The following is a 26089-nucleotide window of genomic DNA, read 5'->3' as shown; positions in this document are numbered from 1 at the left end:
AGGGAGGGAGAAGGAATGTAGGAAGGAGGGAGGGAGGGAATGGGGGAATGACAAGGATAAAGGAGAACCCACCCCCATTGACTCTAAATATTTGCACATAGATTCGGCCTCACTTAGTTTATTGCCTTTTCATTCATTTCATTTCATTCTTAAAATGGTCACGTGGGAAGCAAAATGCCACGTGAAGAGAAAGGGACAGCACAAAAAATGTAAGCGACCAAATGACTATGAGAGAGCTGAGCTGTGACTCGATCTTTTGATTCCTGATCTAATCTTTTTTGCTACCACGGTGCAATTACGTGTCTTTATTAGGATTTTTCCCCTTAATGCTAAAAACGGCAATTATTCCTCCATGGTGAAGCATGACTATGTGCAGCTGCCACCCCACACGGTGAGACTCAACCCATCATGGTTAGAATAGACTGGGCTTCATCACTAACCTATTGTTTAATGTTCAAAGTGTGACATTCTTGAATCTTTTCTGAATCTCATTATCGCCTTGATCTGTGTTTTGTCTTGGAGCTACCTGTGAATGGAGTCAGTTAACTGCACCGTCCTATCTGCACGAATGCACTGGGTGCCCGCTTTCAGAGCAAGCCATGTTACTTACCCCCAGACAGGCGAGGTGTTTTCACTGCTTTTGCGGCTTCAGGGATTGTTTAGGTCCTTGTCTCCATCAGACTACGCCTGACTTCATGGAGGACCTTAAAGCCGCCTACATTTTTTCCTGATAGATTCCGCAAATGTTAAATACAGCCCGGGTGCACAGTTACTACTTTTTGTTGGTTTGGCCCGAGATGGCGCCGTGTGTAGCAGAGGGAAATGTGTGGCCTGCCATCTTGGTGTGCTTGAGTTCACTGCCTGACCGTGGTCTTTTGAGTGCCTTCCAGCCCTACAATGGACAGCATGTGGTGTCCTCCACAGGGTTTTCATTTATTCTCAGAAGTAGATTGCCAGACCTTTCTTCCGGTGCTTTTATCTGGAAGCTCTTCCATACCTGTCTGCCATAGGGGATCCTGCGGGTGTTTAAAATATCGGTGGCATAACTTCCAACACCATAGCAACATGCAAGCGACCAGTGTGACAAACCAAGAGGTGGGGGGTGGGGTGGGGATAGCATAAATAATAGGAGAGGGACTTCAGAAAGCCGGTGGAAAATTCCACTCTTTGTCATTCGTTTTTTCTACACACTCTGAAGGCCCCTCCTGTATGCAAGGTCATAGTTATTGAGACCTCGATGGGCGCCTTGGTGGCTCTTGGCGCTCTGGGGCAAGTGTTGGACTGCTAAGGAAAAGGTCAGTGGTTCGCACCCACCAGCCCCTCCACAGGACAAAGAAGGCTACCTGGCACCGTACAAACTCACAGCCTGGAAGACCCTCTAGGGGGTCACTCTGAGCCAGAATTGGCTCAATGGCAGCGGGTTTGGTTTGGGGCGCTGCTTGAAGGCCAGGCCCTTGATACGTATGAGCGGGGTCAGACTGATGCAGAAGAGCGGCAAAGGAGCGTGCACAGCGCATATGGAATAGCCCCAGCTCTGCACACAGGGCGCCTGGCTCCTGTGCCTGGGCTCCGTGCTCTTAACCATTTTGCTCTACTGTTCATACTGAAAATGGCCTGTGAGGTTCTCTCTCCGGGGACACCTTGGGATCTGCCTGTTGAAATTCCTCCTAAGACAGATTTGGTTGCTCATTAAAAAGCAAGGGACTGTTTGCTCAAATAGAGGGAACCAGTGAGAGCTCCCTGCGGAACACGTGCTTCAGAGGCCCGCAGCCTGTCCCCTTGGTTGAGAGGCGGGCCCGGGACCCACTGCCACGTGCCTTGTGTGAGTTCCGTTCGACGTCAGGCGAGCTGACATCTGCAGACGTTCGAGCATCCATCATTAATTCAGCTGCTCAGCTTTGCATTTGTGACACGTGTGCGCTTTCTTTGAATTCCTGAAAGGAAAACAGATCGTTCAAAATGAAGATGAGGTTTTATTTCTACAGCCATAAATCTTCTTAAATAGTGAGTTCCACAAGCATGGCACTATTTATGAAGATTAAAGCCCCTGACTCTTCACTGTAGGTTTTTTAGTCCTAGTTTTGATTGAGTTGAATGAGCAGAGTTCGCCAGTTTTGGAAATTCATCTAAGATTCCCGGTAGACGTCCCTTCTCTTGGACGCAGTCATCCGGCCACGCCTCCGTGTGTGCCTGCAGTTATTCTCTGAGGCGCTGCTTACTGAATACCTTCTGACCCCTGCACTCAGTTAAGCCACTAATTCATGCTTCTGCATGCGTTTATCAGGGGATATGCGTGAGTAAACTCATGTAAATCCAACAGCATGTTGTGGGTCACCAGGAGTCAGAATTGACTCCCTGGCAGGTAGGATTTGGTTTTGGATTTTCCTGCATTTCCACGCCTTTGAGCATGTGCTTGATCTGACATTGAGTTTCTGGAGAGTGATTAACCAGGTAGATAACTGAGATGGCCAAAGATGATGGTGACATCAAGTGTGATGTTTTAGATCCCAAAGGAAGCAATGGAAACATTTGCCACTTGTAAGACATGAAACAATAATAACAATATATAATTGATCAAGGGTACATGAGAGTGGGAAGGTGGGAGGGAGGGGCAAAAAGAGGAGCTGATACCAAGGGCTCAAGGAGAAAGAAAGTGTTTTGGAAATGTTGATGGTAACATATGTACAAGAATGCTTAATTTAATTGAATGATGGGTTGTTATAAGATTTGTAAGAGCCCCCCCCCATAAAATGATTAATAAAAGAATTTAAACAGAAAGATCTGAAGAGGGCTAGGTTCGCCTTGTTCCCCAAGGGAAATACTGGGCCAGACTCCTGGCACTTCATGCTTCCAAAGGAGCTTAATGATAATCAGGAGAAAATGGTCTGCAGGTCGCCCACTCTCCAGCTGGGTTCCGTAGCAGTGCCTCTGTGGAGAAAGCTACTCTGGGAAAATGCCAGGGGAGGAAGGGTGCCAGGGCTGTAGAAGGGAACTAAGGCCTCAGCTGGCACAGTCAGAATTAATACACAACGTCCAACGTTAATTGGTCAAGAAATTAAAAAATGACACGACAGGCACAACATTTTTAAAATGGAGAGAGAGGAAGAAAGTGCATAGGTTAACGGGTAAGAACCTGGTTTCCATTCTTCACCCTCCTTTATTTGATGTTTGAAGAAATGGAACTGCAGCTAAAAAAAGAAAAGGAAAAAAAACTTTTGGAAAAAAAATTGTGGATTTAAGCCAGCATCCTCATTTTACTGATTGAGGTTCAAGTAAAGCAGATAGTTGTGTAAGAAAGTGAACGTGGATCATGTTCTATAAGCCAGAGATGGGGAGAGGAGAGGGGTGCCAGGCAAGCTATCGGGAGTCGTTGAATACAAAATACGATGCCGTGAAAAGAAAAGCAAAACCCAGGGAATGTAATCATGGGACACTCCACTGCCTGGGCCAGCAAGGGACAGTTTTACGTGGCCAGCTAGGTCCTGACGGCACGCGAAGTACAAGTGCATTGTGACGCAGCTGCCCGGGGATGGAGACGAGCAGCGGGAGGGGGCATCCTGCCCTGTCCAGTAAGAAAGCCCCAGGCAGTGCCTAAAACGATCCATCCTGAACTAGATAGCATGCCAGGCATACTATTTTGAAATGTAGAGACAAGACGATGTAGAGAAGCAAACCGTGAAGAAATAAGGATTTAGAGAATTTGAACAATACCAATTATTTTTCACCAAATGGGAAATTGGTTCCTGTCAAGATTCCAAGTGTTTTGTGTCTACATTTTTGTTAAAAACATAATCAAAAGACCTGCTTTTCGAAAAGGACGTTGTGCACGATGGTCCGTGTGTGCTTCCACCCTTGGCGCACAGCATCTTACGTCTGTCGAGGAGATGAATTAAAGAGAAGAGGGCAACAAGCAAGACACTGGGAGTGGAGTTTCCTCTCAGCTGACAGGAGGGGCTGAGTCTGGATGGGTCACACTTGTAGCAGGGTGCTTGCTACTTACATAATTTTTACCTATTAATTTAGAATTTCCCCTCAATTAGGAACAGAGGCAGCCTCTGGAAAGAACATTTCAAAGCACGACAGAGCAAAGATCTTGAACTAGCCTGCATGTCCGACGACCTCTGTTTGTCCTGTGTTGTACCAGCTCAAATAAGAAGCCCCCCTAACTGCTCGTCTGCTGTTTCTAATTTTAAACAGGGAAATGCACATAAAATCATGGAGAAGTGCACATTACCGTTGACCGGAAAACAGTGTGTCAACCGCATCATTACTGAAAAGGTAAAGTCTGCCTCTCTCTTTTCACTTCCTTGACTATCTACCAGCATCTTTTTAATTTGTAAGCATTTTTAGAATTATTTGCTACCCATTAAAAGTGCCTTGTGATAATAGACAGAAACCCACTTGTCATGGAGTAGATTCCGACTCGTCGCGACCCTATGGGACACAGTAGAACTGCCACCGTGGGTTTCAGAGGCCCGGGAGGCCGTAACCCTTTAAGGGAGTAGAAAGCCTCATCTCTCTCCCAAGGAATCGCTTGGGGGTTCAGTCTACTCACTTTGCCTCCCCACAAATAGCCCACATAAAAACATAAAAGACTTCTTACCAGAGGCTCGTGGGCTCCAAGCACCAGTCTTTGGTCGGCACTGGATTAATGTAATCTGCCGACAGAGTGAGCAGGGGAAATCCACCAGCCTAATGGTCCTCTCACCACTCATCGGTCACTTTGTCGCACTGTGGCCGCTTGCTTGCCTGGTGCTGTGACGCTGTGACAGACACCAGGAGGGTCAGCCACGGTGGACGGCTCATAGTGAGGCTCGCCATCCAGGAGGACTGCGTAGAAGGACCTAGAAATCTCCTTCTGGCCAGATCGACCAGTGAAAATGTTATGGATAGCCGCAGATCACTGACACGGTGCGAGGACACGAGGAACGAAGTTAACGCGGGAATAAACTGGTCCAAGCCATTCACATGGCGGAATAAAGTCCTGCTGGCATGCTGGGTTACACTCTGAGCTGCTAAACCTCAAGGTCAATGGTTCAAACCTACCAGTTGCTCTGAGGGAGGAAGACGAGGCTTTCAGTTCCTGTAAAGATGTTAAAGACTTTCCCTTAGGGTCCCTGTGAGCTGCAATCAACTTGGTGGTGTTTTATTTTTCGGTTTGTTTGGTTTTGGTGGATACCTTTATATTGCAAAGATATATAGTGATAAGGAGACTAATATGGCCCCTGAATATCAAGGATAAGAATGGCATGTGTTCACCATGAGACCCTATATGTCAGCACGTTTCCAATAAGTATGTGCTGAGTGAGAACGCAGTACCATTACAGGTAATGATGGGATGGGCCACTCCTGCTTCTAGCAGATACTAACCAAATGAAATCTGTTCTCGGATCCGGTGACTCATGGTGACCCTGTAGAACAGAGGATAGCCTCATAGAGTTTCCAACTGGAGGTCTTTGGAGTCGCTGCGAAGCTTAAAGCGGAGCAATTAAAGATTAGTTTAAATTTAGTAGCGGAGCAATTAAACCGCTGTGCCACTAGAATCCGGTTATCAACCTTGGGAGAGAATTCCATTAGGTTACTATTTAAGAATGGAGGCGGCTTTGGAAACGTTATGACCTGACTTCCTTTTATCTGTTTGTAGCTTGTGGTGGGAGTGTCCGTTAACACATCAAATTGGTTTTCCGTTCAGCGGGTTAGATTGTTCGGCTTGTGGCACAGCTTGTCCTCTTCACAATGCAGCAGCCCTCTTCCCACGTCCTCCTTGCTTCCATTTCCATTCCTGCTCCTTTCCAACCCCTGCCTGTCTTCCCAGCTTTATCTCTGGCAAGCGCCGCCCTTTGACCTTCGCCAGCTGGTGGGTCTAAGAAATGTGAGCTTCCCTCTCCTTTAAACCAATAGATGCTTCCGTGTCCAAGAGATCGTCTTAGGAAGAAATTACGGTTTGATAAAAGTCTGTAGATTTTATCTCCTTGCTTAGCATGCCTTCTACTCCTGACACCAGTTACCTGCTTTCCCAGCCTTCCCCCACCCCCGGCAACCCGCCCTCCCACCTGCTCTGAATACCACCATCCAGAGGCCCTCTCCTCTGCTGGATCCGACTTGTGAGTGTACAGTGTTCAAAATGCAGTAAAAGTAAGAGGGTCTGGAAAGTGCTCCAGATGTCTTCTACAAAGACACAAGAAAGTCAAGTTTGAAAACATTTGTAATTTTCACTTTATGGTTATATGGCATTATATAAATATTCCTAACTGACCATTGTTTTTCATACCAAGCAGATGTTTCTGCTTAAAAAGGTGTTTTTGTTCATTTCAGAAACATAAAAATGTGCAGACCAAAAGAAATCAAGTCAGCGAAAATATGTCCTCGTGAATTGAAGCCCCCTTTCCAGCAAATGCAGCCAGGCTGCTGGTGAATTCATGAACCGGAAAGAGAGTGGAAGCATGACTTGTCCCGGGGGAAGCGAATGCCCAGCAACTGGAGAAAAGGGTGTCTTGAGGCCATACTTTGAGTCCACCGTCTGTGGGTCAGGAGTGAAGGGACTAAGTAGGAAGAGAGACAGGTCTGCGTCTCTGCTTGGTGCCAGACCCGGTGCTGGGTGCTTGTGGTCTCTGCTCCGATAGTCGATCCATGTAACATCTTGGGAAGTAGCTTGTTACGATCTTTGTCTATAGCTGCAGAGACAAGGTCGCCAAAGTGGATACGGCTACCTGTGGCCAAGCTGGAACGGCAGCCTCGGTCTTTTCCCACCATTGTTCTCTCTCAGCTTTCGCCTCCTGGTAGCCCTGTGGGGTAAGCGTTGGGTTGCCAACTGGAAACTCAGAAGTTCAAACTCACCACTGGCTCCCTGGGGAAAGATAAAGATGTCCTTTGGCGTTCCTGCGAGGACTTGCAGGGAAAGGGTTGCCAGTGACCTGGGTCCTTGAGGGCCAGGGCCAGGGCAGGGGTACTTTTATAAAAGACTCTAAGCCATTTCAGGGACCCTTTCAGGTTTGCTGTAATTTGTTTACCCAGAAGTGTTTACCAACTGCCCATTAGCCTGGTGCTTTCACTGTGTGAAGACCCTTTTCCTCCTGCTCCCTCTAGCCCTCCTCCTCCTCCTCCTCCTCCTCCTCCTCTTCCTCCTCCTCCTCCTTCTCCTCCTCCTCCTCCTCCTCTCTCCTTCTCTCTGTTTGAATCATCTCATTGATATTTTGGTCAAAAGTGTTAAACCGCTAATAGGAAGGTATTTGTTTAAATTAACGTAGTTAAACGATAGGAAATGCCATCAGTAGCTACCGCTCCTTTCTTTCCTAGAGGCAGCAGCGTTCCAGGACTAACTGCTGATTAGCGGCTGTCAGATCCTTTCACCAACACCTATTAGTTGCCATTGACTTTTATTTTGTTTTCATCGCTGATTTTCCAAATGCTTGCCCTGGACCTTGTCACTCCTTTAAGACCTTGGTGAATTTTTTTTTTTTTTTGGCAATAGTAATGGTCATTTCTTTCTTTCCTTCCTTCTCTGTCCGCGTGTGACTCTGGCAGGCCGTGTTTGATGTGGACAAGAAGAACGGGCTGACCCTGATTGAGCTCTGGGAAGGCCTGACGGTGGCTGACATCGAGAAGAGCACTGGCTGTGACTTTGTGGTGAGTTCCCAGCCATCTGTTTGTTCCACGTGCCCCCTCCGTAGGTGTTTACAGTTAGTGTGTGGTCGTTTCTAGAGTTGACCTTTGCAATGAACAGGAGGGGCAGGAACGGGGCACCCAGATGAGAGCAGATGGGCGCAGAGCTGTGCACGGGCTCAGATGGAGAGAGCAGAGCCGGGGCCAGGCTTCGGCTGAGGAGTCAGAAGCAGGCGGGCTGGGATGCTGGGATGCAGGGAAGGAAGCCGAGGTGGAGCGTGAGCACCACGACTGCTTTCTGTAAAGCCTCGTTCAGCCACCTGGTCTTCAAGTACATGCCCGTCGTGGACACACCAGATGAACTAGGGGGGAAGTGGATCACACGTGGAGAAGTAGTTTTTTTAATTTGAAAGTTTTTCTTTGTACTTTATTCACCCTGGTTCATTAAAGATGTTTCAAAGATCCTGTACATAAAGTGACCACCTGCAAAGGTCATGTGAGATCGAAAGACCCCCTGGTCATGTGGTTATGTTGTTGGTTTGTTGGTTTTTCCTCCAAGAAAGCTGTCTCTTCTAGGAATCTTCACAATCTCACACAGTAGTTACAGGAATATCAGCTGTAGCGGCGTGTATAATCTGAGCTGGACAGGCTCACAAAGAACATAGAGAATGTGGCAAAAATACACTAAAAGTGGATGCTGCGGACAGGTGCATGCAGGGGCGAGGTGTCACTTCTTAATTCCAAACTCCCCGACGACTTAGCCTTTTCTTTCTAACTTTTTGATAAACTTCTAAGCCTCATCATTCCATCTCTGGAGGATCATAAAATCTTGAGCCTCTGCCACTGCCAGATTTATTACAGATTTACAGCTGTATCCTGCACTTGTAGAGAAACCTCATGCATAGAAACTCAGAACTTACAGAGCAGATAAATATATCGGGGGGGGGGGGATATCCTTTTAAGAAACCCACAAACACCGTTTTTGAACAAAGTGAACACTGAAATATAGATAATAAGTTGTGTTTGTCACCAACCGGCTGGCCTTGAATCATGGCAACCTTACAAATAACAACAAAATATTGCTGGTCACACAGCGTCCTCACAAACGAGGGCCTATTTGAGCCTATCGTTGCAGCCACTGGGAGCCATCCGCCTCATGGAAGGTTTTCACTGATTACTTGCTTAGAAATCACCAGCCACCTACCTTATGGGAGGTGGGAGGGCGATTCTGTTCACTTGAAGTTAATCAAAAGAAAAATGCCTCTGGGGAAAAAAAGAAGGAGTTTGATTCTTATATGCCTTTTTAAGGAAAGACTGCCTAGTTAAAATCATATTTATGTATTTAATGGAGAAGAAAACATATTAACGTCATCACTAAGCAGCCGAGAAATTAATATAATGAAACATTTTTGATAAATAACACATGAGTTTTTATATGGTCCTTTTTAATGGTCTATCCTCTTGGCTTGTTCCTACCAGTGCACAACAAATCTCTGTAAAAACGATTTTGTTGCATAATTTATTATCCACATATAAGGGTCCTCCATGTTGTACCAAGGTCTTTGTCTATTAACCTTTTCTGAATGTCCCTTTGGGGGAAAAAGAAAAGTCTCCCGTCTTCACGAAAAGCACATCTTTAATTAGCTTTTAATAACCTGCAAGAAAGTGGAGGGGGATGGGACACAGGATTTGTTTATACTTTAGCAGTTTAGAATTACTTAGCTCAGTCGCAAAGACAAACAGTGTTTTTAGTTATCATCTCTTCATTTCAAAACAGTCTCTGTCCCTCGTGCGAGTGAGTTAACCTCTTCTTCATCAACTAACAGGTTTGAGAGCCACAGTGTTCAATTCTCTGCTGCCAAAGAGAACATGCAAGGAAATATCCTCGTTGTCATCTCTTTCTTTTTTATTCTTGTGCATAAATCAGGAGTGGAAAGGATGGGTTTTTTTTATACCTGTTTTTTCTTCGCATTAACATGAATAAGTGACAGTTCTCATGTCTCCATACGTCGAAAAATCTCTCCATGGTCCCACCTTTGTTCTACTCCCTTCCCTTCTGTCCCTTTTGACCTTGACCTATTATTCTGTGTCCTCCAGAGGAAATGCTAATATTTACCTCAATATGGCCCTGGGAAAGGAGCCTGGGCGGCACTGTGGGCTGGGCATTGGGCTGTGAACCACAAGGTCGGCCGTGCAAACTCAGCAGCCGCTGCACAGGGGAAACGATGAGGTGTCCGTTCCCACCGAGTCAGAGCAGACTCGACGGCGGCGAGGATTTGGGTCTGGGTTGTCCTGCAATGAATAGTGTCGGCGTCAGCTGCGCAAGCTCAGCCACGGCACCGCTTGGTGAGGAGAAGGCTACCTGGGGAGGTAGACATGCGCAGAAGTGCACCGGAAATAGACGGCAGCCCGCTCCTTTGCAATGCCAGGGATCCGTGCCCACCACCTGATAAAGAAGACACCGAGCATTCCAAGAGACTGACAAGGTTATGATGCCATCAAATTACAGGGTGTGGCAAAATTGTGGGTTCAGGCTATTGAAAAAGAGTGACTGCAAAAAAACGATTGCAGGGAAATATTTAGCACTTCAGAAAATAATTACTAAGAAGCAGAAGGCTTACTAAGAATTACTCAAAAACATCAATAAGAGATGAAGGGAAACGTGTCCTTTAAATCGCACTGGAAACTTGTTGTTCGATTCGTGTTAGGTGCTGGGAAACCCCGCCCAGTCCTGGGCCCCGTGCACAGTTGCTCCTTTATGTTGGAACCCACTGTGTCAGTCCATCCATCCAGGCCCATCCGCACTTGACCCCGCGTGATGACCTCCGCAGGGACTGGCCTCTTCTGATGGCTCATCTACAGCACACTGGACAGTGTGCCGTCCTTGCCCCCAGGAGCATTCTGGCTGTGCTTCTTCCAGGGAGCTCTGTTTGTTCTTTCCGCGGCCCGTGCTACTTTCCGTCTTTGCTGACACCGAAGTGCGCCTGCATCTATTCTTCGTCAGTCTTCCTTGCATGTGGTATGAGGTGATTGAAAATACCATGCCTTGGGCCAGGTGCGCCATAGGCCTCAAAGTAACAGCTCTGCTTTCCAGTGCTCTCAAGAGGTTTTGCGCAGCAGAGTTACCTAGTGCAGTGCATTGTTTGATCTCTTGACGGCTGCTTCCTTGGACATTGGTTATGGATCCAAGCAAGGTTAAATCCTTGACAACTTCAATCTCTTCTCCATTTATGACGTTGTTACTAGCTATTGATCCGGAAGTTAGCTTGTTTAAAAATGCAAAATATAATGGTCATCAAAGTTCTATCGTGATTTGTGACAGTTGGAAGAACTTTTATTTTCAATGTGTAGGGAGACATCAAGAGTCATGTAAGTCAGGAATTCTCAAAGAGACTGGAAATTTTGCAGCGGAAATGCACAGAATGCCTATACTTCTGAAACCTTCACCACCCTGAAGCCAAGGTTCTGGTCAGGGGTAGTTCTTGGCCACTGTTCCTGTAACCATTCTCTTTCCAAATGGAACACTGCAGTGCAGACAGGGACCTTTCTCTGTGTGTTTCCTGAGAACCGAGTTTTGCATGGACTGAGATAAAGAACCTGGGGAGATAAGAGTTTCAATATCACTTTTATTAGAAAGTTAGCGTGGGGAGGAGATACGGGAAGCACAGAGCCACAAGGGCGCGATCCCTGCAAAGGGGGAAGAACTTGGTTCCCCGTGAATTGGTGGCGCTAGAAAACCACAGGCTTCCTGTACATGCGAGTCTTTCCTGTCGGCTTTGCACCTGGCTGAGAGCAAACACGACATGTGCCTCTACGTGAAGTCTGATCCCAAAGACAGAATAACTTGGGCTGAAAGTCCTCTTCCAGGTTCCTTCACCTAAATCATGACCCATCGAAGTCACCAGGGAAACTGGAGAGGCCAGACTAATATCCTAATAGGTGTCTTTTCACGGTGAAGGGAAGAAAAGAGGGTACCCACTGCTGCCTCCCAGGCATGTGGACAGATAGAAACCTCAAGCCTGTTCCCACGCCTCCGATGTGCTGTGAGGTGACTCTTCTCTCTCATTCTTTATGCAACTGGTCCCCAGCATTTTCACGACCAAGGAGTTCTTTGGGGTTTTTTTTTTTTCTCCTGTGGTCCTTACATTTTGGGATAAAAGAAAAAATAATCAATCTGTCTCCAAGACACTTAGCGAAGAACAGTTCATTTTCAGACTCTTAATAGCTAGCACACATTCCTAAAGACTAAACTATGACAAGCTAATGACAATATTAGGCACATTCGGGGGGTATGGCTGTAGACTCTGACAAGCTAGTGAAATGTGAATTTTCTTTACTGTCGATTTAGCCTTACGTCTCTCCGTATGTTACTGCCAGTTATCTGATGGGCCCAAGTAGAAAGGAAGGGAAAAGAAAGGAGGTGGCATCCTACCGCTAATTCCACTTTCCCCCAAATACCTTTCTCTAGTGCATAGTGAATTCAAGTGATTTATACATCCCCTTCTTTTGTGATGAATGTAGTTGGTTTATTTTGTTATTGTTGTTATGTGCTGTGGAGTCCATTCTGACTCATCGTGACCCGTGGAGATAATAGGACTGGCTCATTGGGTTTTCTGGGCCGACATCTGTACTAAGGCACATTGCTATATCTTTCTCCCACCGAGCTGCCGGGAAGTTGCAATGGTCAACCTTTCTATATAGTATTCAACGGAATGTTTCGGTTTGTCTTTTTCTTTCAAATGTAAAAAAAAAGTTATGTAAACATCATGTAGTAGAGTCAGCTTTTTACGTTCATTATTATTTATTGAACACAGGCCATATTGAGCTATGAAATTTGAACCTAATCGAGATAATTGATATTCTTCCTACTCCCAAGGGTCTTTGTCTTGTACTCGTAAGAATACAGTCAACCACCTGTGGCCCAAACTAAGAATATTGCTTACTTACATGTCTGTAATGGAATATTAAAGAAGCCAGCCGCAGAGATTCTTTGCGCAGTTGAATAAATGTGTACTCTCAAGATCTATTGTGCAGCGGAATTACCCCAGAATTGGGCAGTGCCCTGCTGAGCTCTCAGTGGCAGAGAAGACAAATCATTGGCTTAGCCTCTACAATGAATCATACTGTCTCTGCTGAACCTGTAGATCACCTTTGCAAGACACTCGTTTCAGCTGTGTGACTTACCAAGTTGATGAGACTTGGGAAAACAGAACGAAAAATGGTGGTTTAGAAGATATCTTTCATTACAAAACCAGATGAAGTTAGTCCACATAAAAGCTCTATCTTCTTTTATCATAAGAGTCAGTTTCCATCTTGAGGATACAAGTGCTATCAAGAGCTTATCAAACTGACAAGAGAAGGAAAGAATCAGATGTGTAGTTTAAAAAATGACAGTGCTTGGTATATTTTAAAGAAAATACTACAAATTATCTATTATTGGCAATGATCTTTCCAGAGAGTTTTAATTTCATTAGATTATTTCATAAATGCTCTATTGGTTTGTTGTTGTTGTTTTTTAAGGTGGGGGGAGTGCATTGTTGTGAGAATTTCTTGTCTCAATACAAAGAGCTCATATGTCTTTTTTTCTTTTCAATAATTGAAGGGTTGTACAGATGTGGGCTATGATCTTGGTCTACTCAGGTCTTCTGTTTAACATGACAAAAGACATTTATTCTAAGCCACTACCAGACCAGGGCAATCTGATTTTTTTTCATGTATTTTTTGTTGTAGAGAAATGGAAGGGGTGTTGACTGAAAACTGTGCAGAGCCAATAAACAATTTTTAATCAACAAAATATTTAACCTTATTAAATTCAAGCAATTATTTTTCCTATTGTTCAATTGACTTGTGATGGCAGTAGATTTCACTTTTGGTTTCCTATTTTTAATGTTGACTTGCCTTTCTTGGAATCCTTTGACATTTATGTACTCATTCATTTGTTGATTTATGACTTTAGCAAAATATTAAGTAGCAAAGTGCTAGAAAACAAAATGCTAATGAAGCTTACTTTCTCAAATATTTCCTTTTCAGAGAACATTTCATTTTAGCCCATTAGAGTAAATTTTCGGATATTTTAAGGCAGATAATAGGCCCCTTATTCAGATTCAGTGGTCCTGCCTCCTTTTCTCCCTCTTAAGTTTTTACGTTTTCTCTTTCTTTAAGCCATTTGTGCTACTCCTTTGAGAGTCTTCAAAAACATTTTTCCAGATGTACCTTAAAGCAGACACGAAACAAAAGCAATATTGCTACCAGAATCTGTTCATTAGCCGAGTAGAGTAAGATGTAGAGTTTCCTGAAAATACAGGAACACAGGTAGCATTGCCTCACCTAAATATAAAACCTTAAAATTTTTTTTTGGTTAATGTTTCATAATTTGTGCATGGAAGGCAGATAAATAAGCTTTTTACATTAGCCCAAGAACTGAGAATAAAACTTTTCTAATGTTGATGTCTTGTGGGTATTGTTGGGTCTTATGAAAGTTTACTGTCCAAGAAAGAGTTGATGCTTAATGAGAGATGATGAACTGTTTGTTTTCATTTTGGCTCAGAATGGCACTGTCCAGAGCGTTTTCATCAGAGGACATGCTCCTCGCTCCTTAACGTAGGCCTCAGTAACAGACATGTACCCCTGAGTAACAGACATGTAGCCCGCAGTAACAGGGACATGTAGCCATCAGTAGCAGACACGTAGCCCTGAGTAACAGACATGTAGCCCTCAGTAACAGACACGTAGCCCTGAGTAACAGACATGTAGCCCTCAGTAACAGACATGTAGCCCTCAGTAACGGGTACATGGCTAGAGTCCCTTCCAGATTACATCGCCCCTCTTCCCTTGTTGGCTGAGAAAGAATTACAAATCCAAATCAGGTGGTACCAAAAAGGCCACTGGGCTGGAGATTGAGGTGAAACAGGAGCAGCAAATGAAGAGAGGAGAATTCCTGACTGGGGAGATAGCGCACGCGAAGGCTCTGGTGTGCCGCGACTGGCCCATGTGACCGGACAGAGTGCATCAGGTCGCTGGGTTATAAATGAGCTCCAGGGTATCTCATCTCTCAGGGCTGCCATCACAAAATATAAAGTGGGGTGACTTCAGATAACAGACATTTGTTTTCCAAAAATTCTGGAGCGTAGAAGTCTGAGTTGGCGGCAGGAGTAGGACTATGTTTCTTCTCTGACGGCTCTGGAAGGAGGGCTTTTCTACCTCAGCTTCTGGTTCTTGTGAGGTGCCATTGAGTTGATTTTGACCCACAGCGACCTTACACACCACCGAACAGCACTCTGCCCGGGCCTGCACATCCTCATTGTTCCTCTGCTTGAGCCCATTGTTACCGCCACCGTGTCAATCTGTCCTGTCCAGGGTTTTCTCTCCTTCTCTTGACCAAGCATGATGTCCTGCTCCAGTGTGTTAGTCTGGGTAGACTAGAGAAACAAATTCACAGCCACTCATACGTGTATAAGAGAGAGTTTTATATAAAGGGTTTTATATAAAGGGTAATTGTACATTAAGAAAGCATCCCAACCCAATCCAGTCCCATAAGTCTGATTTTAGCCCATATGTCCAATGACAATCTATAAAGTCCTCTTCAGATGCACAAGGTACATGCAATGATGCCAAATATAAGACAATCACAGGCCAGTGGGTAGAAATTCTTTGGATCCAGTGGTGTTGTAAGCATCTCAGCGCTGGCAGGGTCTCTATGTGGCTTCTCCGGGTTCAGAGGTCTGGTTGCATCAGGGTAGGTCCATGTGGCTTCTCCAGTTCAGAGCACTAACGTAGTTCCGTGTGTCTTGTCAGTAGAGCATCTCTCATGTGTCTTGTCCATAGAGGGTCTCCAAGGGAATGAACCAAGAGAAAGAAGTCTTCCGCCTCCAAGGAGGCAAAACCAGAATTCTCAGGAGAAAGCCATGCCCACACAGAGGCCACATTGGCTATGATCCGATTGACAGGCTAGACTCCACTCCTACACTCTTAAACCTCCAATTGACAGATGATTATATAACTCTCGCATCCAGGGACTGGTGTCTCCTGACAATAGGTCCAGGTATGTAAGACGAATTCTCTAAGGAGCACATTGGTGGTACTTCTTTAGCTCCTCGTTGCCCTGAGCACTTCTTGGTGCTCTTTGGCTGTACAGACTGATCTGTTAGAAGCTGTGCCTGTTTTATTTTAGGGCAGATGCCGCTCAGAAGAGATTAGGATTAGAACCCGCCCTACCCTGGTATGATGCCGTTTATGTAACCAATGATGCCTGCAACCACAATCCTATGGCTCTCTCGAAACAAGGGCACATCCACGGGCACAAGAGTTGGAACTTCAGCTTATCTTTTTGAGGGACAAAATTATATTAGTAACGAAGGGGGTTAGGAGCCAAATTGAATGGAATTTATGGACCATTTTCAAGCGTTTGGCTTTTTATCTGAACAAAAGGGAAGTCCTTGAAGGCTCACTCCTGAAAAGATGAACTCCCTCTGGCCCAGTCTTCCATGTCCAGGCAGTGCAGTTGACTGCTGCACCACACTGCACATCCCCCACTCCCGACTCAGGCTCAACATCCCCCACTCCCGACTCACACTGCACATCCCCCACTCCCGACTCACACTGCACATCCCCCACTCCCGACTCAGGCTGCACATCGCCCACTCCCGACTCACACTGCACATCCCCCACTCCTGACTCACGCTGCACACCCCCCACTCCCAACTCAGGCTGCACACCCCCCAGTCCCGACTCAGGTTGCACATCCCCCACTCCCGACTCAGGCTGCACATCCCCCACTCCCAACTCACGCTGCACTCTTGGCTTGAAATAGTTTGTGTCCACCTTTTGGTTCCTAATTATGGGGTGATATAGATGCTCGTGACATTCTGGTCATCATTGCATGCTGTCAGATCGTTTCATTATGCAATTTCGATACATCTTTCCCATTTAAAAGAACAGTTTGTCTGCCATGGTATTCATGGTTGGCATTGACTTTGCCATGATGGTGTAATTAGTTCATCATGTTTTCAGCTCTTGACTCTCTAAGTTAGTTGGGAGTAGGGATGATTGAAAACCGCAGGTGCTCATGTGTTTTAGTGCACTAATAAAGTGAAAACATGAAATAAGTCCATTTATAAGGGGGTCCCTGAAAACAAATTCGCTTTTACTTTTTTAGTGGTGCCTTCTCTTTTGATGAAGAAATACATCCTGCGTCTCACACAGCACAACTGTTTTATTCATATGGTTAGTAGTGTTCACAGTTACCATCAGAGTTACCACACAGCTTACTTTATCAGCCTGGTCTCTTGATCATAAGCTTTCCTGGTTGTTATATCGTTTTCAGAAGTATAGTTATTCTACATGGACTTATCCATTCTCATATTACTGGGCTTTTAGACTCTTTACACCTTTTTACTGTAATAAATCCATGGCTGAAGAGTCACGGCTTTCTTGCTACCAGATGTGTTGTTGTTGTTGTTGTTGCTATTTTTATTGTTAGGTGCCCTGAAGTTGGCTCCTTCTCACAGGCAACTCTGTGTACAACAGAACAAAGCACGTCTGGTCCTGTGCCAGCCTCCCAGTTACTATGGTTGAGCTCATTGTTGCGGCTGTACTCTCTCCATCTCATGTGCGTCTTCCACTCTTGCCGCCCCTCACTGTACTGAGCAGGATATCCTTCTCCAGGGTTTCGCTCTTGGTAAGATGTCCAATCCATGCGAAATGAAGTTTCAGCAACTTCCCTTCTCAGGAACATTCTGGTTGTACTTCTTCCAAGACAGATTCCCTCCCTCCCCCACGCCCCGGTAGTTCATGGTCCTTTCAGTAATCTTTGCCAGCATCATAATTAAAATGCATCAATTCTTTTTTTATCTTATTTATTGTCCAACTTACATGTGTGTCGGAGGCTATTGAACATATCATGACGTGGGGTTAGGGGCAAAATGACATCCTTGGTATCTGAAAAGACCATGAAATTAGAAGTCAGAACACCTGGGACATGCTCCTGCTTTTCTGTGAACTAGCTTTGGGAGCCCAGCAAAGACATTGATGGGGCCTCACCTTGGGCGTGCAAGATCTGAAAGGACCCTTACATTCTAGGCCTTTATGATTCTGACTTCTGCTATTGACGTTCCAGTCACTTTGTTTCTGTCAGATGTTATGAGAAATGCATTCCCAAACAATTGGTTGACAAAAGGTGTTGATATCGAGCTGACTCTGACTTATGATGAACTGACATATAATAGAATGAAACACAGCTATAAGGGAGAAATGGGACTCCTCAGTGCTTCCTTAATAGATTGTCTTTCTTCAGAAGTCAATTTTATTGAAATTGTCTCACACAATAGCTACTTTTTCATTTAAGTCCTAATAGCCCTAAATGGCTATGCAGAACTGACAGACTATGATTGTAAGGTTTATTTTTAAAGTTAACAGGTTGAAATGCAACTGAGAAATGCTCAGGATACAGCTGATCTTTGGGACAGGTTGCAAAGTTTTTTCTGGGATGCTAATAATGTCAGACGGCATTCCATACTGCTAATAAAATGCTCACAGGGCCTTCCATTCTGCTGCAACCCTCGACCCAAATGCATTCAGCTCAGGCTCCATGGGCCAGCAATCCCAGCACCCCCAACCAAGTGCTCAGGGGCAGCCCACTCCACAAAAGCGCTCAGCTTTACTTGCTCCATGGGTTAGAAAGCCCAGCACTCTGTCTCATGCTCTGGCTCCTGGTTCTGCTGCTGCTGTTCCTCTGGTGTCACAGCTGTCTTCTAGATCCAGGAGGTTCACTGTGTAGGAATCTTAGGTCCAGAGGACATGCTCCACTCCTAGCTCTTATTGGTGAGATTACTTCTGCCTCTCAGAGGGCTGTTTTATATGCAGCAGGGTGTCGTTCCAATAAATCGTGTTCATAATTACTCACAGGTGAATCATCTTAGTACCTGCTCCTACTTTCTTACTAGACCCACAGGACAAGGTCATTAGGTCATTTGGTAGAAGCTAGAAACTTTGGCTAGAAGAGCCACATTAAATAATTCACTGTCCCTGCGCGCTCATGTGTGCGCACACACACGTACTTACATGAATCAAGCAAAGCAGAACCGTCTGGGTTTGCAGCTGCATAACAAAAAATCCTCATACAAAGCATCAGTAGGTCCCCACAGCATTAAATGGGACAACGGTAAATGCTCCGAAATAGGGAGAAGTGCTTTTCTGAGTCTTGGATTCTGACACTCCTTTACACTGCCCCTAGAGGAGGTTACCGTTGTTTTTTACATATGCCGTAAGTTTTTACATCTAGCTCCCTCAAAAATAATGTGTATGTGTATATCGTGCTTAGCAGGCCTATGAAACTAACACAAAAGGGATGTGTCATCTGCACAAAAAAACTATGTAACAGCATCTGCTATTTCTATAAAATATGTACTCAGATTTTTCTATTTTTCAACCACTGTTGATGGATGAAAACTTATTTAAAGCAAAATGTAATTCCATGTACCTTTGACTTCAGCCTTTCTGTTCCCCCTTCCAAGTAACAAGGCTGCCATGTTTTAAGTTGTAGGATATTTCTTTGCAGATGTGATGGGAAAGTAGAAGAGAGGCAGAAATCCCTGTGAACTTCACTTAGGCTTACTTTTCCGAGTTATTCTGAATTGGGCGATCATGGTATTCAGAAGTGAGGGTTCGCTGTTCTGCACAATGGACCTCTCTCTTTTCTCCCAGTCGCCTCATTTTGTGCAGTTGACTGCTGACCAGCTCTGTTGACGTTTTTATCACAGCCCATCAGGATCTGTGGAATAATTCACCGGTTAGCTCTCTTACTTCATTCTTCCTCCCCAGTTCATCGTACTGTCAGCTGGATTTTTCTCAGTAAAAATCTTCCACCCAAGTGTTCTCCAAGGACTCTTCTTTGCCTGCCAAAGGAAGGTCTAACTCTTAACCTTGACATCCGCCACTTGGCCTGCTTTGATGTGTTACTCCTGTCAGTTCCCTCATGCACACCTTCACTTCGGTGCATGTGGTTATTAGCTGCTACTGTAGGCTTCCGTGGTGGGTTTGAGGTCCTCATTGATTGGGGACCTTTGTCTTCCTCATGTGCCTGTTAGGGTTTAGGGTCAGTCTTTGAAGTCGTTCTTATACACTGCCAGTTCTACTCAACCCAGCATGATTTTCCCCTCTCTCACACGCGCAGAGGATTCTGCAGCTCTCAAGAGTACTTAGAGTCCCTCATGATTGATTTATATGATTCCCCTGGCTTCAGTGGCCTTCAGATACTCAAAATCCACCGATCTTTCAACATTCCCTTCTGTCATTGCTGGAAGGACACGCCTGGATATGGATTGCCAAGTGGAAGTAAGCAATCGGAAGCTGGTACCAGAGCTTGGCAAGATCAGTTACAATCCAACCAGACGTTGACAGTGAGCCTCCTCTAGCAGCGCCACCACTAAACGTGGTGGAGGCCCGCCCGCGGTGTTTCGCACTCGGTGACTCGGGGAGTGCATTCGCTGTTCTGAAGATCAAGTATGGTTATAATCAACAGTGAAGGACTGTGTCACCTTTGGCTCCTTTTAGTAATCACTTGAAATCTGTTCCTGCCCTTGCGTTCTAATTAGGAAATTTCGGACAAAATTTGTCGCTCATCAGATGCCCCTTTATTAATGCAAATCCAGGTAATCCAAGGACTAGATTAAATGTCTCAGCAAAAGTGAGAGCTGACTGGGTCTGTTTTTGAGGAGATGGAGGTTTGCACCTAGTAGGGCTGACTGTGTCTTGAGTGAACTGCTGTGAGAAGCATCTGCCTCTGAGCTCTGTCATCTGGCTAGTAGAGAGGGCTTGCTTGTCTGGACCCTTTACTTATAATCCTGTGCCGTAGGGTTCTTTAGAGACTCACGCAGACACACATGCCTGTACTATAGATCAAGAACCAAAATATTTTGAACTTTAATTTGAGAGAGATTGCACCAAATTGAAATCTATTTATTGATTTTAAGGGAGTGACTTACATGACTATGGAGGTGAGTCTTCAGGCAGGGAGAGCTTGTTGAAGTGTTCTGGTCGCAAATCCAACAGGAAAATGAAGAGTTCTGCTGAAATGTTGAGAGTCTGGATGCAGAGTACACACACCGAGGGCAAACTCCTTTTTTGTTGTTTTTATGATCTTCAATTGATTAGAAATTGATTAGACTAGGCCTATCATTTTATGGAGGACAATCTACTTTTCTTAGAGTCACTTTAACTACATGGCATGCATTGATAGCACGGGGACTAGTGTGTGGCCAAGCACCTGGTGGCCACGTCGCCTAGCCACGTTGCCATGTCAAATTAACCACCCCGCACGTCTCCTCCACGTCCTCTTTGTTGCCAAACGGAGCTGTGATCCAAGAAGACGGAGCTCAGTAAATGCCCCACAAAGTGGACAGAAGAGAGTTTCTTTATTCTGGTGGTTCAGAATGGAAATTGGTAAGGAAATCCCAGGAGATGTTCATTAAGGCATTTGTTGCGCAGATCCTCTCGGATTGAGAATTCAAAGTAGAGATGCTTACTACTCACTGCGTTTCATCATCTGATTTTGTTTTCTGTCTTTTTTTTTTTACCAGGTCTCGCCAAAGCTCATGCCAATGCAGCAGATCACAGCGTGAAATGTGCCGCAGACATTTGTCCCAGGATGTGTGCTGCTGTCTCCTCCCCACATAGCATGCAGTTGAAAGGACATCAGCAATCACATCTGTGTAATTAACAAGCCATTTTTGACTAGTTGTCTTTCTAATATCTCCGGCACTATAGGCCTTGTTTTTGCAAATGTGCTACAGCATTTTAAGGGATAACATAAAGTTTTATTATTGTATAAGTGTTGTTAAGAAGGCTCTCTTAATAACTGGTGTTCCCGTTGAGTGTATTTTCACCTTTTGTGGCCCATAATTAAATCATATGCAATTTTGTCAATATATAGTTCCTGAGAAAGAGTTTATTGACATACTTTCCTTTCTAACTAAATTATGTAGAAAAGGAGAAGGCAGAGAAAGAATCCGCCCAGAGAATACTCAAGACAGCATTTTACTCGTATTACGAGAAAGATACAGGCATGCACTTACCTTAGAATAAGAAGAAGCCTTGTCTTCAGAATTGTGTTTCTGTCTCTTCCTCTTGACTTTTCTTTTGTGATTACATTTTATTTTCCTAAAGCATTCACACCCTCTCCCCGCACCCCCACCCCTTCATGCCTTTTATAGCTAAAGCGATGTCCCAAGCAGGAAAGCAGAGCATCTCTGGGTGAGACGTAACTGGCAATAGTAGAGATCAAAGCGGGCAGGGTTACTGCTACTGGCATTCCAAGAAGCTGTCTCTCTAAACCAACCAACCTTGGGTACTTCCCGCATGACTAAGATTTATCATAGGACAAGGGCTAGCAATCTAACTGACCTCTGTATTGTTGTTTTCCACTGTACAACATTGCAATATTCCTGTTTACCCAGAACCGTCTTGAAGACAACTCCTCTGTTCTTGAGTTCCAGTTACCCACTTGTATAACGCTACCTCTTCTTAAGCCAAGAGAGTTGGTAGAGATAATTTATCATGGATCCTTAATCGCAGAGACAGCAGAGGTGTTTTGTTTTGTGTTGTAAGTCATTTTTTTCTGGGTTCTTTTGCTCCTATTCAAAAAGATGATAAATATTGGATTTTTATAGAGAGCGGTGTGGATACTGTCTCACCAAGGCTACTCCCTGTAACAAAGTACTTTTCATTCAGCCTCTTCTCGTAGAGATAGTAAGGCTCAACCCCAGGTTTTTAAGAGAGTTGCTGAGTGTTTAACCTCCGAGAGTCAGCTTTCTAAGGTGCTTTCCCTAAGAAGTATCCTCAGTGCCAGGCAGGCTCCCAAGGAGAGGCCTTGGAAGCAGCTTGGGTATTATTAGAAAAACTGGGAAATATAGATGGACGTAATCATAGTAATTGGATCATTATTGAACCTGGAGGAGGTGGGGATGGGTTCATGAGAGGTCACTAGTACTTTACTGACTTAGGACTTTCAAAGGAAAGTTATAAATGTAAAATCCATTACGGCATCTTGGAAATAATTGCGATTCTAGGTAAGGAAGACTAGGGAAGGGCTCGTGGACGTCAGAGAGGAAATGCAGCCGAGAGGAGGAGAGAATGTGACTGCAGGTCGTTCAGAATCAAGACTTTTAGTCACCAATAATGCTAATTAAGAGAAAATGGTGACGTATCTACGAGAGGGGACAGGGAAACCAATGTGTGGGGGAGGGGCAAGCTATTGGGCATTTATTGGTCGTTTAAACTGTTTTAAATACAAAGTTGGTGGTCTGAAATGTAAAGCCCCACCTAGTTTACAATTAAAAGGATGTTATGAAAAAATGAATGCAAAAATGCTTGAAAAGATAGAAGGCTCATACACTGCTGGCAGGATGACAGAGCTTTTACAACCACTACGTAAAACAGTGTGGTGCTTTCTTAAATGCGAATGCATATGCCATAAAGAAATAAAACATGAACAGACATATGCACAGTCAAGTTTATTGAAGCAATTTCGACAATAGCAAAAGGACAGCAATCACAAACAAACCCATCTGTAGAGGCATGGATAAACGTCCTCTACAGGAATGTGTGCATACCTACAATGGAATACGATGCATCCTTAACAGGAACGAGTCAGCCAGGACATGGGCAAAACTGGACGACATCATGCAAAGTGAGTCAGTCTCAGAGATAAATATTTCTTGACACCTTTATTATAAAGGGGGAAAATGGTTGTCACAACAGAGGGAAATACGTTGAAGATGAGGCCGGGCCTGGGGGGCAGGAGAGGAAAGGGACAAGGGAGGTCAAGAGGGAGAAGGGTGGGGGAGAAGAAAGAAGCACATTCAGGAGTTTGCTGGGACGCTGTCGCTGTTTAGATGACACGGGCTGCACAACTGCACACACGATGACTTTGTGTTCTGCTCCACAAGAAGGGGTGGGGTCACGGCCTTAAAACCCTTTCTGGTTCCTCACTCGTCAGACTTCACCACTGGTCTGAGTGATCACGACAGGAGGCAACATTAAATCAAAATTGACTTAAATTCTTTGTGATACACCAGCTAGTCTCAAACAAAAAGCTTGAAAAAAAAATAGTATCATTAGCCATCAGGAAAAACTGCAAATTAAAACCACAATGAGATAGTGCTATATACTTCTCAGGATGGCTGATTCTCCTCCCCCCCCCCCCACCACCAAAAAAAATCCTAGCACAAGAATCGGGCATAGTGCAGAGACACTATATCAGCATGCATTGCAGTGGAAACAAAGTAGCGTGACGTGGCTGTTAGTTGCTGTTGTGATTTTGCTGTAAAACTCCATCGTTTGTGTCTCTAGGGGGAGGGTTGGGAGTTCTGTCTAAGTGGTCACACACGGGGCTGCGAAAAGGCCGGCACTTTGAAACCTGCAGCACCAGAAATGTGAGCCTCCTCCACCTGCCAAGCATGGCAGTCATGCAAGCTCGCAGGGGCAGTTCTAGCTTGTCCTCGAGGGTCACTGAGAATCAACTCAGTGGCCACGAGTTTGTTTCGCTTGAGTTGAACATTTCTAAGCACATTATTTTCCCTTTGAACCATTGTCCAGTGGATCATCATCCCCAGTCATTCAACTTCCAAGACTGCAATGCCTTCGCCCCTTATCGGCTCCTCTCGGACAGCTTGCAGTAACTGGAATACTGGGACTCCTGAAGGTTTTTCTTTTTTTCAACCAAAGGAGCTCATTACTCCAGAGTGAGAGTCTTTGTTTTATGAGCGACTCTATCTAAAAAGTGTGCCCCGGATAATTTTGGTATCAAGTTTAAAGAGTATCTGTCAGTGATCAAGTCAAGGAGAACTCTCTCATCTAAATTGGTTCCTTGGAGGAAAGGTGGGGTGGAAAGGGAACCAATGACAAGGATCCACGTATAACCCCCTCCCTGGGGGATGGACAGCAGAAAAGTGGGTGAAGGAAGACGTTGGACAGTGTAAAGATATGACAAAATAATAATTTATAAATTATCAAGGGTGCATGGGGGGAGCGGGGAGGGAGGGGAAAATGAGCTGATATCAAGGGCTCAAGTAGAAAGCAAATGTTTTGAGAATGGTGATGGCAACAAATGTACAAATGTGCTTGACACAATGGCTGTATGTATATATTGTGATAAGAGTTGTATGAGCCCCCCAATAAAATGATTTAAAAATTAATTAGTTTATTAATTTAGAATTTTTTAAGAACTTGAGTTCTGGTCCACATTTTGTCAGGATCTATCTCTTGTGGAACCAATCAAGGTGCTTGGTAGAGGTAGCCAGGTGCCCTCTAATTCTTCGGGTCTCAGGGTGGATGAGGCCATAGCTGCTGTACACCGGTAGTCCTGTACACTGCTTTCTTTTATGAATCTTTGTGTCTTTATTTCTGTCTTTCCCCCCGCAGACAAATAGAGATCAATGGTTGCACAACATTGATAGCCACTCGCAACCTTTAAAACGCCAGACATTACCCAACTCTTCGGAATGTAGAACGTTTGCCTTATGAACCCCCGTTACGCCAGGTAGTCGACTAGTCCTGCAATCCTGTGACCCTAAGTCTTCAAACTCAGGAAACCAATCTCACAAGATGCTTACACTCTGTGTCCATGGGGTTTCTAAGCCTGGAACCCTTAGGAAGCAGCTCCTCAGGCTGTCTTCTGAGATGCCTACTGGGTGGGTTTGGACTGCCAGCCTTTGATGCAACCGTTTGTGCCCCGCAGGGACTCTAGAAAATGCCACAAGACCCTGGAAAGAAAGCAGTTGCTTATAAGATAAAACACTCAATTTCCATAGCGCCCACGTGTTTATCAGTAGAGAAATGAGAACTATGTTCATACAAAGGATCCCTGGTGACATAGTAAGTAACTACCAGCTGCCCTCCAGAGAAAGATAAAGCGTTTTTGTTCCCATCGAGTTAAGAGTCACAGAGCCCACAAGGGTGTGTGTGTGTGTGTGGTGTGTGTGTGGTGGTGTGTGGTGGTGTGTGTGAGTATGTGTGTGGTGGTGTGTGTGGTTGTGTGAGTGTGTGTGTGGTGTTTGTGTGTGTGTGTGATTGTGTGAGTGTGTGTGTGGTGTGTGTGTGTGGTGTGTGTGTGTGTGGTGTGTGTATGTGTGGTGTGTGAGTGTGTGTGTGTGTGGTGTGTGTATGTGTGTGTGGTGTGTGTATGTGTGTGTATTGTGTGTGTGTGTGTGTGTGTGTGTGTGCAGGGTTAACCTGCCTAGAGGGCCACTGTGAGTCAGAGTGGACTCGATGGCACTTAATTTCATGTTTTCATTTTATGTTCCTACAAAGTTCTAAACAAAATTTTATAGTAGCTTTCCCCATCAAAGAAAAAACTGGAAGCAGTCCAGACGTCTTTTTGAATATGTAACTAAACTGGAACATCCATAACATGGAACACTTAAAAAAATCAACTGTTTACACACCTCTGGGAATTATACTCAGTGAAAACCATTCCCCCCGAGGGGACATATTG

General features: G+C 44.9%; 1 protein-coding gene across 2 annotated transcripts in view; it reads left to right on the top strand.

Annotated features, from left to right (window-relative positions):
• OXCT1 (3-oxoacid CoA-transferase 1) overlaps nt 1-24763 on the top strand; it is a 172482-nt gene extending 147719 nt beyond the window's left edge. The window contains exons 14-16 of one of the 2 annotated variants that reach the window (XM_075540976.1): nt 4198-4278; nt 7525-7626; nt 21177-24763. In XM_075540976.1, coding sequence (XP_075397091.1) covers nt 4198-4278; nt 7525-7626; nt 21177-21218 — 225 coding nt within the window. In that variant the 3' untranslated portion in view covers nt 21219-24763. The remainder of the gene's footprint in view (nt 1-4197; nt 4279-7524; nt 7627-21176) is intronic. The other variant, XM_075540975.1, reaches the window with a different exon arrangement.
• Nucleotides 24764-26089: the final 1326 nt, after the last annotated feature.

This window comes from Tenrec ecaudatus, chromosome 2, assembly GCF_050624435.1.
Source record: "Tenrec ecaudatus isolate mTenEca1 chromosome 2, mTenEca1.hap1, whole genome shotgun sequence".
Lineage (NCBI taxonomy): Eukaryota > Metazoa > Chordata > Mammalia > Afrosoricida > Tenrecidae > Tenrec > Tenrec ecaudatus.
Note: the sequence above shows the minus strand (reverse complement) of the source record. Positions and strands in the feature narration are given on the sequence as shown.